The sequence below is a fragment of the Pelophylax lessonae genome, assembly GCF_965119305.1.
Source record: "Pelophylax lessonae genome assembly, chromosome: 3".
In the NCBI taxonomy this organism is placed as follows: domain Eukaryota; kingdom Metazoa; phylum Chordata; class Amphibia; order Anura; family Ranidae; genus Pelophylax; species Pelophylax lessonae.
The window spans coordinates 309,319,743-309,338,263 of record NC_138770.1 but is presented as its reverse complement, the minus strand read 5'-3'; the positions used below and the strand labels follow the sequence as shown (position 1 = coordinate 309,338,263).

The following is an 18,521-nucleotide window of genomic DNA, read 5'->3' as shown; positions in this document are numbered from 1 at the left end:
CGACTGGTGGAGGGCTGCAGTGATGGTTGACTTTCTACAACTTTCTCCCATCTCCTGACTGCATCTCTGGAGCTCAGCCACAGTGATCTTTGGGTTCTTCTTTACCTCTCTCACCAAGGCTCTTCTCCCCCGATAGCTCAGTTTGGCCGGACGGCCATCTCTAGGAAGGGTTCTGGTCGTCCCAAACGTCTTCCATTTGAGGATTATGGAGGCCACTGTGCTCTTAGGAACCTTAAGTGCAGCAGAAATCTTTTTGTAACCTTGGCCAGATCTGTGCCTTGCCACAATTCTGTCTCTGAGCTCTTCAGGCAGTTCCTTTGACCTCATGATTCTCATTTGCTCTGACATGCATTGTGATCTGGAAGGTCTTATATAGACAGGTGTGTGGCTTTCCTAATCAAGTCCAATCAGTATAATCAAGCACAGCTGGACTCAAATGAAGGTGTAGAACCATCTCAAGGATGATCAGAAGAAATGGAAAGCACCTGAGTTAAATATATGAGTGTCACAGCAAAGGTTCTGAATACTAAGGACCATGTGATATTTCAGTTTTTCTTTTTTAATAAATCTGCAACAATGTCAACAATTCTGTGTTTTTCTGTCAGTATGGGGTGCTATGTGTACATTCATGAGGAAGAAGAATGAACCTAAATGATTTTAGCAAATGGCTGCAATATAACAAAGAGTTAAAAATTTAAGGGGGTCTGAATACTTTCCGTACCCACTGTATATATATCAAGATCAGTAATGCATTCATGGGTTTAGGTAGATTTGTGGGGAGAAGTCCACCTAGACTGATATTTTACTCTGGTAGAGATCAGGGGTACAAATCATCCAATAAATTGATATATCTTTTGGGCCCTTTGTTTGCAAGACCATTACAATTCTCCTGTCCCAAGCTGGCAAATACACCTCCAGATATGGTAAATAAAATAGCCTATGCAGGAAACTATTAACACAATCAAAAATAAAGTATGAAGTAAGCATACCCAGGAGAGGAAAACAATAGAAATATATGACACACAGCACACATCACAATTAGGCAAGACAGGGAATAAGTATTACACATTCTTGTAAAGGCCAAAAGATACTGTTCAAACAGGGAAACAATTGTAGCACTACTCCCTTGGGAGCTGCTGGTTACGGGTTCCCCTGGGTTACCATTAGCAACAGCATGACAGTTCAACATTTTCCCAAGTGTTTTTAGCTCAGTCAGGAAACAGTCCAGTAGCTTTGGTTTTTGTGTTTTTATTGAGAACTTGGACAGGAGAAGGGAATGAGTGGGATACTCCAACTTGTATAACTATGCACAATTAGCTGGGACGACTGATTAATGCTGATTAACACTGAGTAGCACTGTATAATGCTAGTCACAGCTAGGTCGCTGCTTCACCTTGTCATAAGTAGTGAAATAGAATTGAGTGAACTTCCTGAGGTAAACTGTACTGTACTGCAGAACAACCTTCAGGGCCCTTCCTGGCACCCCCTTTGTTCCTATTCTTCAGCGTCAACTACACGGCACCCCCATTACTGATAAACTTCCTGTATGAGCTAGCTCCTTGATCCCCTGACTTCTCTGGAGTGGTCCCCTCTCCTAGGCAGACCCTGTGGCAAATCCCTGAGTACTCACGACACTGTTTTTCCTGAGAGACTCTGCCACCAGCTCCACTGTCAGTACTCTGGATGCTCTGCAGCTCAGCTCCACACCTGGTTCACTAGGCCGACTAGAATTTCTTGGCTCTGTGGAAGGGGGTTCGCCCTCAAAACGCGTCAGCCAGCCTAAGCTACAGCAGCTCCGTGCGGTTCTGCCGCACGCCGTCCAGCACTACGCAGTGCCTGGCTTCCTTGGAGACGTCTTTACTGATACATTGAATTGTGGATACGTGTGTATTATCACACTTTGTTTGTGAGTATATTTTATGCATTTTACTATTTTAATAAATATTTTTAGTGGTAATGCACTAGGTCGGTGCGCCCCTCTAGTGCAGGCGTGTGAGGTGGTGTTAGCAGGCATAACGTGTGCGGGAAACATACGGAATGTTTCCTGAAGGGGGGCGAACCCCCTTCCACAGAGCCAAGAAATCTTTTCACTAGGCCGACTGCCTGAACCACTTTCCTCACACCTGCAGGTGGAGAGACCAGCAGTCTGCCTCCTTCCCGCCAAAGACACCCTGTCACATGTCCCCTCCGTATTTATGGTCAATCCCAGGATGCATTGCAGGAATGCCATCCCACTAGGACTGCCTTGAAACATGATGTGCCACTGGCTGGGTTTCCTCCACTGTCCAACAAGCTCCCTCATTGGATACAGTGGGGACACTCCCTCAGACCCGGTGAATCACACCTGGAAACATGTGACAGGCAAACTAATAGATCAGGCTCTCCTGATAAGCATCAGGAGTAACAGATGCTTTTACCTAGCACATACCTAACTCGGAGGGTGCTACATCATTAAAGGAAAAAAATATTTAGTCCTACTCAGCATATTACAAAAATGAAAACCCAGGACTATATACCAATGATTTGCAAAGACTGTGGCGATTTTTTAGTCATATGCATATATACAGTATATAAATGTATATGTACACACTGTTGTAGCGGCCTCCTATAGCAGTGTTGCTCCTTTGTAATCAGTGAAGTAAGGGTTGATTGTTCATGTTTGTTCAGTGCCTCACAGACTGCTGCTCTGATTTCTTTCCACTGTATTCTAGAGGATTCTAGTACTATAGTGGGAGGAGAAACAGAGAAAACAGCCTGAATATTTATGAAAATCCAGCCATCCCTGTGGAGGTGCGCCCAGTAGGTGGTTGGAGCACCCACAAATAGCATGCGGCCTGAGGCAGCTAGGCAGAGTTCCTGGGTCCAGTCCTGCTGGAGGAGACCCCTGTTAGGGACTCTGCCCCTTGGGCAGGATTACTACAGGGGCCATCTAGAAGACATTGAGGTCCCAGCTGGAGCCTAGCTGGGGGGCATATTTGCAAATGTATAAATTGTTGTATATTCACTTATATTTATGTTACTCATAGAAACATCGGTCTGTTAGGGTCTCTCAGGCCCTGAGGAAGCCTTAAGCGAAACGCGTCGGCTTGCTGGGGACCTATCGTGACCGAATCCAGCTTGAGACCTACCTTCCACCTATACAGGCTTTGTTTTTTCTGCTTCTAAACCCTTATGGGATATGTTTCTATAATCACAGTGACACTATATTTTAATCATTGTATGTTGTAATTGTTCGTTAATATACATGCATGGTCATCCATGCTTGTTTTTTATACTTTGAGAAACCAATAAAATGTAATTTTGATTTTACTACTGGTTCTATTTTCTGATCCTTCCACTCCCACAGGCCCGTAAAGCCCCGTCTTTCTCTGTCCCAAAATTTGTTTTTGGCATATTTGCAAAGTTTAGTTCTGGAGGTCATTTGGGTCTGAAGAAGCTTATTGCAGAGTGCCCGGTAGATATCGGAAGGCTGCAACTGATTATCCTGTGGCTGTGTGAGTAAATGACCTGGTGCTGGAAGCTAGTGACTGTGTGCAGATTTTGGTCTTTTTTTGGAAAAAGTCCTAGTCACCTGTCAGCATTAGAGATTCTTTGGGACATATTTGTGCAGCTCAGCAAGATAGAGAAGAGTCCTCAAAGTGCTCTGTATATAGCTCAGGGGTATCCAATGCCCGCTCTACCCCATCCAAGTTCACAGTTACAATGACACCCTAAAAAGACACCCCTAGACTAATTAGTGAGAACATGGAGGAAATCCTGTGTGCCTGGTTGTGTGCATTTTAACTGGGGGAAAATAACCAAGTTCACCAGGGGGTACACAACACTGTATATACACACACACAAACACAATACACGTATACACAAAAAAACCTGACATGGAGGTAGCAGAGAAGGCAGGCATGTGTGGATCCATAATTGGTATCAGGGACGTAGATAAGGGGGGTGGGGTGTTTAGGACCCTGCAGAGAATACTGTCAAAAATCAACTGCATGGCAGAGCAGCCAGGGATTCACCATGCAGTTGATTTCTGGCAGTCAGCAGCGCTGTGGGAGTGTCAGTGCAGTAGTTGTCCAGTGGTTGAGGCAGACTGACAATTTCTGAGGGTCCCTGCTCCCTGCTAAGTAGTTGTCATTAAACATTTCATGGCGTGCTCCTCCCCGCCAGCCCCTCCTTCCCTCCCGTTCACCCCAGGCGCTTGTACTTGACATCACCTCGGACTGACAAGAAGAGCGGATGGGCCGGCGGGGAGGAGCGCCCCATGAGAAATTAATTAAAGCCGCTTTCTGCGCTACTCTGCATGCAGGAAAGTGCAGCCTGCTTGTATCCCACTGTGTGCCCCATGTACCCTATGTACCCCACTGTGTGACCTGTAGGCCCCGCTGTGTACCCCAATGTGTGTCCTGTGTGCCCTGTGTACCCCACTGTGTTCCCTTTGTACCCTGCTGTGTGCCCCACTGTGTACCCCACTGTGTGCCCTGTGTACCCCGCTGTGTGCCCCACGTTCCGTTGTGTCCCTTGTGCCCTGCTGTGTGCCCCGTGTACTGCTGTGTGCCCCGCTGTGTCCCCGTGTCCTACTGTATGCCCTGTGTACCCCGTTGTGTTCCCTGTGTACCCCACCGTGTGCCCTGTGTACCTCACTGTGTGCCCCACTGTGCCCTGTGTACCTCACTGTCTGCCCTGTGTACCCCGCTGTGTGCCCCATGCCCTGATGTGTCCCCTGTGCCCTGCTGTGTGCCCTGTGTTCCTCTGTGTGTTCCACTGTGTCCCCTGTGTCCCTTTGTGTGCCCTGTTTCCCTCTGCATGTCCTATGTACCCCGCTGTGTGCTGCATTGTGTACTCCGTGTCCGATGTGTGCTCTGCACCCTGCTGTGTGCCCCACTGTGTGCCCCGCATCCCTCTGTGTCCCCCGTGCCCTGTTGTGTCCCCTGTGTCATGCTGTGTGCCCCGTGCTCCAAATTGTGACCCACTGTGTGCCCTGTGTACCTCACTGTGTGCCCTGTGTACTCCACTGTGTACCCTGTGTACCCCACTGTGTGCCCCATTGAGCCCTGTGTACCCCGCTGTGTGCCCTGTGTACCTCGCTGTGTGCCCTGTGTACCCTGCTGCGTGTTCCATTGTATGCCCCATCCCCCAATGTGTCCTTGTGCCGGCTGTGTGCCCTGCACCCCGCTGTGTGCCCTGTGTGTCCTCCGTGTCTCACTGCATGCTCTGCGCCACACGGTGTGTCCTGTGTCTTGCTGTGTGCCCCACGTCCCGCTGTGTGCCCCGTGTCTTGCTGTGTGTCCCACTGTGTTACCCGTGCCCCGCTTTGTGCCCTGCGTACTGCTGTGTGCTCCATGCCCTGCTGTGGGCCCCATGCCCAGCTGTGTGCCCCATGTCCCCCTGTGTGCCCCAAGTCCTGCTATGTGCCATATGATGCAGATCGGGACAGAGAGCTGGAGTCTTTTCAAATGAACAAGGGGGTAATTACTTGCTTTTAACATAATGAGTTGGGCAGCTCCTGCTCTCATTCCAGATCTGCAGCTCCTCCTACCCTAGCCTTCTGTGAGGATGAAAGTGGCAGCTGGGCGGAAGACTTGGTATAGATCACACAGCTGATAAGTGCCTCTACCCTGCTGAACATAGGACAGTTTAGGGGTGGCTTACATTGAAAGGGGCACTCTGATGTGGAGGGGCAGTGTGATGTGAGGGGCACTGAGACTTACGGGGCACTGTGCAATAAAGAGGCACTGTAACAGAAAGGGGCATTGTAATGTGAGGGACACTGTGTTATAAAGGGATACTATAATGTAAAGGGGCACGGTTATCTGAAGGGCACTACAGCATAAAGGGGCACTCCAATGTATGGTGGACTATGATGTGAAGGGGAACTGAGGACACTGTGGGACTGCTTTAAAGGGGGGACTGTGATGTAAAGGGGGACTATGGACACTGATGTAAAGAGGAGAACTGTAATGTTAAGGGGGGTTGTGATGTAAAGGGGGGGGGCTGAGGATACTGATGTAAAGAGGGGACTGTGATGTATAGGGGGCTATGATGTAAAGTGTAGGCTAAAGACACTGATGTACAGGGGGGCTGTGATTTAAAGGGAAACTGTGATGTGTTATGATGCAAACATGAGATTTGTATCCCTGCCGAGATAAACTTTTACTGATTGCACCTCGGTAAGTTTTAATTTAGGATCCCTGGGGTACATCTTAGTACACACGATGAAGCCCCACTACCGACTGGACCTTCAGGGAAAGGAGGAGAGAGCCTGAAATGGGCAGAGCAAGGAGTCAGGCAAGTTATAATGTCTGACTGGGGGAGGAGAGCCCCACTGCAGGGGCTGTATTTGTCACAATCCTGGAATTCAGCTTTAAGGCTTTTTGAGCATCCAGTGCAGTAAAAGAAAACATTTGTAAATAAAAAAAAATATGGTTGTGGGAAAAGTATGTGAATAGTAAGGATGTTTTGGGGACTGGACCAATAATACAACATTTTGACCTCCACAAATGTATTAGGAACTATTTCCCTAAAGAACAGTAGCTGTCAATATTACTTCTGTTAAAATTGTTTGTGTTGATATTTTACATGATGGATTCAAGTAGTAATAGTTATGTTTTCTGGCAGAAATTGTGGGAGGGCATTAAAGTATTACTAAACCCACAACATTAAAATCAGTCTGTATATGTAGTACAGCATGCTTGTTATACTCACTGTGGAACCTAAGGGGTTAGTCCTCCGCATTGTGTAGAAAGGTTGTTTGATCCTGACTTCTTTAATATTCCCCCTCTTCCATTGTCCCCTGATACTTTCCTGATAACACAGAGCCTATGGAGTCAGGCTGCACATGCTCAGTTTAGTGTGTATTGCTAGAGAGTTGTTTTTGTTTCTTGGGAGAGTGCATGTGATCAGCACAGGGCCAATCAACACTGTCCAGATAGAGGGTCAAGGGTCTTGAAGTCTCATACTGGCAGTCAGAAAATTCCTCCTAAAAGCTTTAACCAGTGCTTGGCTAAACAATGATAGAAGTCACAAGACTGCTCTATCTGCTAATGAGGAAAGGTATTTAGCAGTTTAAGCTTCCTAACACAAAATGCATTTCCATGTTCTGTGTACTGTGGACGACCAGATATAGTGAATGCAGGCTCCTGGGTTTAGTAACACTTTAAATAAATCTAAGAAAACTAAGGGGACATATCTGAGCTATTTATATTCATCAGTTAGATACGTACATTCTGTCTTCAAGGAACTGGAGATAGCATCAAAGCAAGTGAGCTCTATCGTATTTGTCCTTTGTATACACTATATTGTCAATTAAAGAGACACTGCCTTTCTGGGAACAGTAACAGAGTCTGTGCAAAGGGCCCCCCAGAGCCTCAGATACTTACCTTGCCAGTATCAAGTAATACAAATAATATTTTAATTAACTGCTTTATCTCTTTACCAATGTTTTTGTATCCCAGTAGGGACATTCCTTTTCACTTCCTGCCCTGGATACTCTACAGGAAGTGGGAGGGAACCTCTTCATAGTGAGGGGAAATCCCTTCTGAAACAGTTGTCACCAAGGACAGATGCCCCATTGGAAGATTTCCCCTCACCTTCAGTTCAGATGACAGCTGTACTTTTTTCTCCCAGCGCTCTCTGTCCTTGTGAAATAAAGAAGATGAATCTTCTCAGCAGGGATACTGCCAGCAATACAAAAGCGGTTTAAGTTTAAAAAAGGTTTAAAAAAGGTTTAAGTTTAGGTACACTTTAAGTAGTTGATTGGTAGTTTCAGTATAAAATTCCTCTGTATGACTTTGCACAAATTGGAAGGATAAACCTGTACAACTGTTACAGTGACAAAGTATCATGCTGTTCTTCCAATACCTATTCATTAGTTTCCTTTGTACATTAAAAGATTTATTTTTTTTAATTTGTTTATATTATATAATTAGCCAATATTAAATAATTAGTCGAAAATTGGCCAATACAAAATACAGCAAGGAAAAGTTCAGACTGAAGGTTTGCAAAAGTGGAATACTGCAAAATACTTCACCAGGACTTTTGTATGTAAAAAAGTATACTTTAAATCTACATTACAGGGTCTTCCCTGGCATTTAACCTTCAAACAGACAGGGAATCTGAATAGTATGTATGGAAACTTAATTTAAGAAGCTATGGGGTTGGTTTACTATGGGAGCATAATTTAAGAAGCTATAGGGATGGTTTACTATGGGAATGTAATTTAACCTCCCTGGCGGTATGATTCTTTCGGACTTTAGGTGCTGAAAGCTGTACCATTATTTTGCATTTAATTCTTGAGAATGAGCAGCTCAAACCAACTATTTACATATTTTTTTTTTTTTTACTGTGCGTTCTTCTTTATAACATCTCGGGTATGATAAAGTTTGAGACACAAGATCATAAATTATAATATAATAAAAAACTATAAAAAAGTTAAAGTATGTATGTATGTATACATATATATATATATATATATATATATATATATATATATATACTGTATAAATATATATATATATATATATATATATATACATATATATATATATATATATACGTATATATATACACACGTGTATATATATATATATATATACGTATATATATATAAATAAAAAGTACAGTAAAACTGCAGGAAAGGGCACGGGGTGCAATGTAATGTGATTTTTTTTTTTTTTTTTAATGGTATCAGTGTGTTTGGTGTGCTTTAAATTTGAATTTGCCGCCAGTTCCACCCCCCCTGCGAACGTCACGTCGCAGGAGACGGAAGCCGGGGCATGGAGAGGATCGGGAGGAAGATCCGTCGCCGCATACCGCTGAGATACATCGCTGGATCCCGGTGACAAGGTAAGAAACCTCTTTTACAAGATCCAGCGATGCTTCTGGCGGTACCCCGAGTGTGGCTCGGGGTTACCGCTTTTGGCTCTGAAATTTAACCCCGAGCCACGCTCGGGAATACCGCTAAGAGGGATAAGAAGCTATAGGGTTGGTTTACCAAACTGGAGAGTGCAAAATCTGGTGGGGCTCTGCATAACCAATCACCTTTCAGTTTTTTTTTTTTTAAGCTTAATTGAACAAGCTGAAGTTAGGAACTGATTGGCTTGCACAATTGCACCAGATTTTAAACCAATCCTAGTGTCTCGGCTGCCATGAATGATGAAAAACTCAAAGTCATCATGACTTGGAGCTTACACAGGACTGCTTACGCCCTTCAAGTTCTTATGTAAGTGCACCAAGTAAAGCAACAAGCACCAGGGCTGTCATGTCTAAAACATATTTTGAATGCATGTTAAAGACAAACAGCAATAAAAAAGAACAACATTTTTTTTCCCAGTTTTAACCAATTGTGACAAGATTTAAAACAACTTGTGATATAAAGTACACACACTTTTTTTTTTTTTGCTTCATGCTTAATTTATGGAACACATTTAAAAAAAATTTGATAAAATAGACTAGAAGGGGAGAAATGGGTGTACTATAGGCTAATTAGAAAAACATTAAAAAATTAAAAAAATATTCCTTTCACGTTAGAGGCTTCAGGCAGATCCTGTCCCTATTAGCTTCCAGAATAAGTACCAGAGGAACCTGGGGCTTCAGCCGTGTAACGTGTTTACCAAAGTAACACTAAATAATGATTATAATTGACTTTTGATCTTTGGTTTCTCTGATTGGAAATGACTACTGCAAACCTATGTAAATATCTTAGTTAAGTTTTTCAGGATGTCTATGTAATGTAGAAGGTCCTTCACTGGTTAATCAAGCTTGTTGTTGGGCAGTGTACCTGTCAATAGTATGTTTATCGTGTAAGTTTATATGTTAAAAGGATTAACTCATGTTCCATGTTCACCCTTGTTTAAGAATTGCAATTAGTTTTACAGTTCAAAACTTCTTCACAAGCAACATATAAACATATATAAACTAATTTGTTTAGTGTTTGGTGAATGTGGAATTTTACATCCAGTGTAAGAGATACCTAGAAAGCCAAATATAAGATTGTAAATTTGCTTGACATAAACTCACATGATTATCATTTAGTAGGCACACAAAACATGTTATTTTTGCTAAGATTGTAAATCAGAGCCAGATCTGGCCTGTCTGAAGTGGGGTACAGTAAAAAAATGTTTGGGGGGGGGGCAGAGGATTGGAGGCCAACGGGGCAGAGGATAGGGTCAGCAGTTTGTAGGGCAGTGTACATGAGCTATTAGTTTGTAGGAAAGTGTAAAGGGGTCAGCAGGACAGTGTAAATGGTGTCAGTAGGGCAAATGATGGGAGGTCGGCAGGGGAGTATACAGGATTTGGTAAGGCAGTGTACTGGGGGGTCAGTATGGCAGAGGACAGGGGTCAGAAGGGCAGAAGACAGGGGTTAGCAGGGCAGAGGACCGGGGTCAGCAGAGCCAAGGATAGGGTTCAGCAGGGCAGTGTACAGGGGTCAGTAAGGCAGAGGACAGGGGTCAGCAGAGCCAAGAATAAGGTTCAGCAGGGCAGTGTATAGGGGTCAGCAGGGCAGTGTATAGGGGTCAGCATCGACGAAGCGTGCGTCATGCACGCGAAACGCGTTGACGTCACACACCTGCCCCACGCCACCCGGAAGAGCCACCTATGCGTTCCAGCTCCTGCTCAAGGCGCAGTTGTTTGGCACCATACGGAACACGCAGCCTCCTCGAGGCATGCCGGAGCTGAACCCAAGCACCAAGCTTACACCTTGACAGCATCCCAAGATGAACATTGGAAGCCTCCCCATCAGATGCCATAGGAATACGGTGAGCCTACATTGCTGATTGAAGGGGGATAGAGAAAGGGCAGTACACACCTGGCTGCACTGGGTCTACAGTACATGTGATGCTATTAAGTGAACGGCCATACTGGCCAAACAGCAAACACTCATCAACAGTGTATACAGCCTAATTACGGTGTGAGCCTGCGCAGCCATCTTATGATACTGCGTCTCTCCCCAGCTCCCGTACCTGCATCTGCAAAACTAGGAGAGACTCTTTGGTGCACGATGACCAATGACGGTCTGTTATTGCCATCCCAAATCTTAGAGGACCCTCACTTACCCTCTTTGAGGACATCTATCAGAGTCCAAATAATTTGTCTTGCCAGCTTCAAACATAAAATATCCCATTTGGTATGCAGACATTCCTTTGGACACTCTCTCTTATCACTGTGAAGTGCCCCTGGAAACCAAGATTTCCTAACAGCTGAATTATTAATGAGCAGAAGTGTTAAGGCTTAGTCTGTCTGAATGGTCTACCAGTATTTTCAACATTCATGACTGTCTGTCATCTGGACTTTTCAGAATTACTGTCATGCTGGCCAAAAAAGTACTAAATTGACCACTCAGGACCATACTGTATTTTGTCCATGACTTTTGTGCATTTTGGTGAAGCTTTATCAGCCGTTTATATATCAAGTTGAATCATTATACCGTGGCATGCCGGCCAGCAGTCCCATGGGTTAGCAGCATTCACATATTCCGGTAAGGAACATATGCTGTATGCCCATGCGCCTGCTGGTCAGAACTTCTGGTGTGAACGTGAGGCCGGCTTTGTGAGTCATTGTTTTTATGTGTCTTGTTTGTTGATGGTTGTTAACATTTTGCACCATTTATATTTTTGTATTGTTCCCCAACGTTGGGGTATTTTCAGACAGTGTGTCTTTTTGATCAATAAAGTTTTTTGATAAATTTCACTAAGTTGGTTTGAGCATCCCTTCATGCAGCCGTTTCCAGGGGTTCATTATGGCCCCTCACAATTTTCCTTTACAATAATATGTTGGCTGCGGTGGCTCCCTACTTATAATTAGAGACCATTTGGATTTCCGATAGGTCTCTTAACGGTTTAGTGCCCAGTACATATAGGGCATTTATGTCTCTCATTGGGGTGCTTTTTTATTTGTCTATAGGGGTCAGCAGAGCTGAGGATAGGTGTTGACTGAGCCAAGGACATGGGTCAGCAGGACAGAGGACAGGAGTCACTGCTGGCAGGAGAGAGGACAGCGGTCACAGCTGGCAGGGCAGAGGACAGGAGTCACTGCTGACAAGTGAGAAGACAGAGGTCACCGATGGGAGGACAGAGCTCAGGGGTCACTTCTGCCAGAGGAGAGGACTGTCTGACGCAGGGTACAACATGAGCTGTGGGAGGCTTGGGGGGGGGGGGGGGATGCACAACAGGAAGTTTTGGAATTACGAGAGTTTTGGAATAAAATATCACCTTTTGGTTAGGGGTTTGTAAGGTTACTGATTTTTTTGTGTGTTTTGTGCAAGGGGAGGGCACTCTATTCAGCAGTTTCTTATCCAACTCTTCTTCTGTTCTAACAGTTTTTTTTGGGGGTTCAACTACCTCCAATAATATTGTTATCCCCTACAGTCCAATGAAGAGGTACTGTGTAGCTATCTTTGGCTCTCCACCAGGACTAAGGAAAAATAAAAAATAATTTGCCTAAAAGAGGCAGGGATGTCAGAAAGGCTCCATAACTTTTAAGTGCCTAAACTTTCTTTTTTCTTTGTAAGCTTTAAATGTTTTTTTTATTTTTTTATTTCTGTATCATGTGGGGGAGTTATCCTTTCACTTCTTGTTCTAGAGATACAACAGGAAGTGAGAGGAAATATCTGTATAGTGAGGGGAAATCCTTTCTTAGACAGTTGTCACTGGGGAATAGGTGTTCCCATTGGAAAAGCTTTCTAGTTACATTTGAATTTCCCATAATTTCAGGCCCCATTGCCCCATTACCTAGACAGCAGGGGCACAGACAACAAAACAAATCTGACAGATTTCCCAACACAATCCAAAACTTAAAACATATGCTAGCTATATATGCACTATAAAAAAATCACATTTTATTATCCATTGATGTGCTATATATGGCTATCTGGCCCCACCAGTCCTAACAAAACTTGATCTGCACCATTATCACATTCCGTCTTTTGTTTGCCTTCTGATACATCAAAATTGTCTTTGCTTTAAAATACATACATTAATCTTCATTCTTTTCTATTCTATTATGTTTTAAAGAGATCTTACATCTGGGGCAATTTGCTGAAGCTGAGATATGGTAACCTTGCTGTACATGGTGCTGACGTCACGTCTGATGTCATCAAATTCTGAAATCGTGATCTAATGCAAGATTAAAAGAGACGTTACAATGTTACAAAGGAGCTGTTAACAAATCGCATAGGACAACATTTAAATAGGCAGCACTTACATTGGCCAGATCCTGCTCCAATTGCAGAATTTCTTGTACTTTTTTCTCTATATCTTCCACTCCTAAGAGACTGAGTATCTTCTGCATGAAAACCTTGTAAGCAGCCAGTATCTATGGTGTTTAACAAAGCAAGGCTCAATGTAGAACTAACAGTGCATACAAAATAAATTCTGTAAATTGAAACCATATTAACACAAATCTCTTAAACATCTTTGCTATGAAAGCTAACATTCTGATGATTTTGTTTCTAAATTTATTTTTGTAATGAATAAAATTTGTATTATAGCTGACAGCTAAACTCGATTCCCTAATGGAACTGTCTTTCTTTAAACTGACAATGATCACATTATTTTTACAAGTTTACTCAATAATTAAAAGAAAAAAATGTGTTTTCAGAGTTATTTGAAACAGAATTGGATTTTTTGGCATTAACAACTGAAATTAGCAACTGAAATTTAATATTTACTATTGTACCTTTTCACTGTCTTCATCTTGTCCTAAGTACAAAGTTCTCTCTGGCAAAGTTAGGCCATCTTGGTCAATCTGTATAGGAAAAAAAACCTATTATATATGGAAGGAACTGGTGACTCTTTAGTGCAAAATACAGATCCTAAGAAGGTGTTATTTCTAGCTAGTAAATGCATGAATGAAAAATATGCTTTTAATTATTTTCATAAGTATAGGTGCTTATTGTTACTTTTCTTTCAAGAGATAACCAGAACAAGTCTTTCCTCTAGGGATTTATGAAAGCTCTTAGAGAGATAGACGTGAAGAAAAGTCTGTCATATGCGTTAAATTTCTAAGCTGTTCTGGTTATACGCTTTTATAGGCAACATTACTTTTACTTTGCCTACCCATGGAGCAGTTTCTACTTATATCACTGAGTGTTCTGTAAATTGCTGGAGAGGTCCATAAACTGATGGTGTAAAATGGAAATCTTCAGGTTAGCAAAGAATTTTGTGACTCAGATCAGGGTATTTGATGGATTGTTGTGTGTTATTTGCCCTCAGTGTTCCCAGTCCTCCTATCTACACCTTCAAAGTCCCCCTATTTAAGAAGTATTAGTAGAGGTGTCTTGTTCTGTGGGTAAGTTCCTGACATTCTAGGAGACTGCCATTTACAGTTAGATTTTCATTTGAACGTTCATGAACAAATTGTTCTTTCTTGTATCAACTAATATGTTTGGAAGCCCTTAATGTTTTATCCAGACCTGCTATTTGGCTGGAGATCTAGTCGTATTTTTCTACTATGTATGATTTTTCCAGAACAAAAATCACATTCACAGTTACAAATTTGTTGGTTTAAGAAAAACTTCTAATCATGCTCCTTTACGTTTTATTGTCACTATGAACATCGTTTTGACCCCACAAATCATTACAAAATTGAAGGAACATTTAAAAAACTAAAATCTTCAAACTAAATTCCACTGATGTATGGCTTAACAACTAGAACTGATCGGAGGCTCAGGTGCACAGAAGGGTGTTTTAGCATCAAATTTCACTAGTACCATCCTCACATAATTTAACAAGTTCAGATTATCCTGCTAAATGTACTTTTCTATGTATCTTTCTAGTCTTGACTATAAAGTAATTGCAATAAATTTACTGTATATTACTATGTAATCTCATCCCTGCCAGTGTTAGGAATTTCTGTTATGAGAATTTAGAGAAGGGCACAGCCACCAGAAATGCTTCTGGGTTGAGGCTTTAAAGCTCCTGCTAGAAGAGCAAAACCAACTGGGGAAATTTACTAAAACTGGAGCACTCAGAATCTGGTGCAGCTGTGCATGGTAGCCAATCAGCTTCTAACTTCAGCTTAATAAAATAAGATTTGACAATAAAACCTAGAAGCTGATTGGTTTTAGTCTCAACCTGCACCAGATTTGGAATGCTCTAGTTTTAGTAAATCTTTCCCAGTGCATCTATTATTCTTCAAAATTAATTTTTTAATAAGAGTGTGGAGGGTTAAAAACCTGTCTTCGTCAATGCAGGGACAGAAAGTGATTACACTGGACCAGGAGGTGAGGGAAACTATTCCATTGGGGACACCTGTCATGTCAACAACTAGAAATGATTTGTATAGGAAATGAGAGGACATTGCCTCAACATAAACAGAAATAACAAAAAAAGATCCATGGTTCTATCTTTTCTTCACTCTATTCAAAACAAAGCAAAAAATATGTCTCAGCTAAAATTCAACAAACCCACAACAGAAAAAAAAACATGAAAAAATGGTGACTGTACTTGAAATGCCACATATTCTACATCAAACTTTCTCAGAACAAATAGTTTTTGGATGGAATTTGGGATGTTCATTTCCTTTTCCTGCTGCTACTTCTCATATTTTCCTGCTGCTGCCTAATTGACCCAGAATGCTTTGCAGTCAGCAGGGAGTCAGGAACAGCAGCGGTTTGAAAAAGAAATTACCGGCAGCAATAGAAAAAAAATGGAACCTTAAAAAGAAGCTAGGATATTAAAGTTAGTGTCCAGACAGAAAGTCTTATAGAAAACCACAGGAAGGTAAGGCACTTGTCCAAATAATGTTCAACATACTTAATACACTGACTTGTATTTGAATGCTACACATGTACATCTAGCCATACCACTTCTGTGTAAAAATATGTTTCCAATAGACAAAATAAAGCCAAATATGCTGTTACCAAGTAGGTTTTGGGGTATGTTTGTCCCATTTCAGCATCTTGCAACTGGTATGCTTGTTACATTATACTTTGGCATTCTGGATTGTATTTAACCTGTTGCAAATTAAAATTTTAACAAATAATGTAGATATTACAGAGAACAACTTTATAAATAGACAACATTGAAAAGATCTCACCAAACAAATGAGCTTAGCTCTCCCTCTTGCTATTATCGTCATACAGCAAGTGTCCATCTCATAGCTGGGGACCTGTCAGCCCCATCCCCTTGGGTGCTTGAAAAAGTCAACATTGGAGTTCATACATAACCTGCAGAGTTTAATAAAAAGCAAGTGGTCCAGTTTTCAGCAGAAGGCTTGCATGTTTTGGCTTACAAAGCCACAACTGAGTGGCTTTGATGAGTAAGGTTTTAAAAGCCAAAACGTGTTAGATTTCTGCTAAGAAACTGGACCACTTGATTTTCAAGAAATAAGCCCAGGATTGAATTTTTTGAACATTGCAGAGATCAATAATGCCCATTAAACATGGCAAGCAATTACTGGCTGTTCAGGGAAATCCATATGATCAGGAGATGGAATTTTACCCAATTCCTAGAGGCCAATGAAAATTTCAATCAGCAAACGCAAGTTAAGGCTGCTTTACAGTTATGATATACTGGTAGAGTGAGTAGATATAAGATGGCCCAGAGGAATAATAAACCCTTTATATAGGTATCAATATGAGTAATAATACTTAAAAGTTAGTGTTACAATTGAAAAGGTATCTAACACAGTGTAGCTCAGTTGTGTGAGGTTTATATCATTTGCTCTAATCAGTTCCTTAATTGATAATGTCACCATTGGTGCACCACTGCTTTTTCTGTTTTGGTAAAATCAAACTAATGGTAACATTTCTTCTAATTTCAATGTTTTTCCACGGTGCAGTGTTCTGACGTATATGTGTTGCACGTATGATTCTTTGCAGTCTGCCTTTGTTGCTCTCTCACATCATTTCTCTCACAGTTCTGAAATTCTTCTCTGCTTCTACTTCTCTACCACTTGGCCTGTGCTTATGAGGGAAGCCAGCCAAGACATTAGAACAAATTATACAGTATGAAAAAAGATAATCTATAAAGTGATTCTGAAGGTCGCTGCGACCTTCGAGGAGCTTGCCAGAACCCCCCTCTCAGTTGGCTCTTGCAAACTATCCCCCTCCCTTCTTCCTTCCTGGACCCAGCAGAGATGAGCCAGAGCCCTAACTTCACTTTACCTTCCTTTGCACGCTGCTCAGTGAAATATACAGACTGACACGCTAAACTATTCGGACTCCAATCTCAGGTTAGGTTTTTGTGACCTACCAAAGAACCGCACAAATTCCATTTTCATTTTATGCTGCATTAGAAAATTAAAGCTTTCTGGGAAGTCTATTAAATTGGCAGGTATTTTCATCAACTTCTGACCGTCTGATAAGTAGGTCATAGAGAAAAATACTTTTCATAGTACTGGCATGGTGAGCATTTATATATTCAAATATTATATACATAACATGCTATTTCTTTATGCCTATCATCTGTAAATTCTGTTTTACACTGAAATGGGAGAGGGCCTCTTTTATTGGTTGGATTGAAACACGAGCTATCAGTGTAGCCCCAATGTCCAGAGATTTAACTTTCAAAGATTGTTTTTTGCAGGTTTAAAAATAAAGGGGAAATTGGATTGCCTCACATAAACATGCTGATAACAAAAAGCCAGATTACCTTGATCATGAAGCTTTATTGATTAAATGTATTGGGTGATTAGTACAGTATGGTAAAACTCTTTGACAAATATGGTAGCAAGACTGCAGTTTGTAAAATTGCTGTTACAAATGTAACCCTTTAAAAACAGAATAAAGTTCTAGTATCTGTCTGTGACTGCTAGACAGGGCCGCTGATAGGGGGGGACCACCAGCTCTCTTGTAGGGGGCCCGAGCACACACGGGGGCCCACACAGAGTAGGGGATTAGTGATGGACAACAAATACAGAAATCTTCCTCCAGCACCTGAATCTGATCTGTCCCTCTCCCTGCTATCAGCTTTTATCTGTTGAGAAAGAGACAGTTGTCCCCCACTAATCCCCCTCCCTGTGTGAGCCCCCTCTCAGCACTTATCTCTGCTGAGGACTTTATTTGTAAATTGTAACTTTGTTTCTCTCTCTCTGTCTCTCTGATCACTGAGCTCCAACTGCCCAGCCTGTAGATTTTTCTCCTCTAATCTTCTTTTTCTATTTAACATAGTTTTTTTTTTTTTTTTTTAGATTTAGCAGGAATTATGCGAGTTATTTTATATTTGTGTCTGATAATAGTGATTTTGTTGTAATTTTAGCTGAATATATCTTTAATATTTTCTTGGGGGGCCCTGCCAGGTAGTCTGTACGGGGCCCCACGATTTCTAACAGCAGCCCTGCTGTTAGATGCAAAGAAGCATGGGTTTCCATTTTATTATGTGTTTCATAAAGAACAGCTCTCACCCGGGAAGAACTTCCTTTCTGCTAATTCCAGTAAGCCCACTATATGACATTTATGATGATTGGAAGGGACATTATCCTTAACCTCATTCCCAGGATGGAGATCTGACCTCACAAATGATATCAGTAAAAATCAATACATCACGGCCATGACTGTCACATCTGTCCTAGATTTAACCCTTAGAAGA

The 18,521-nt window shown here is 42.0% G+C and overlaps 1 protein-coding gene across 1 annotated transcript in view; it reads right to left on the bottom strand.

Annotated features, from left to right (window-relative positions):
• ECEL1 (endothelin converting enzyme like 1) overlaps window positions 1-18,521 on the bottom strand; it is a 193,558-nt gene that overhangs the window by 112,840 nt on the left and 62,197 nt on the right. Inside the window, exons 3-5 of the mRNA XM_082252142.1 lie at window positions 13,669-13,737; window positions 13,195-13,305; window positions 13,014-13,106 (exon numbers count right to left, since the gene is read on the bottom strand). Coding sequence (XP_082108268.1) covers window positions 13,014-13,106; window positions 13,195-13,305; window positions 13,669-13,737 — 273 coding nt within the window. The remainder of the gene's footprint in view (window positions 1-13,013; window positions 13,107-13,194; window positions 13,306-13,668; window positions 13,738-18,521) is intronic.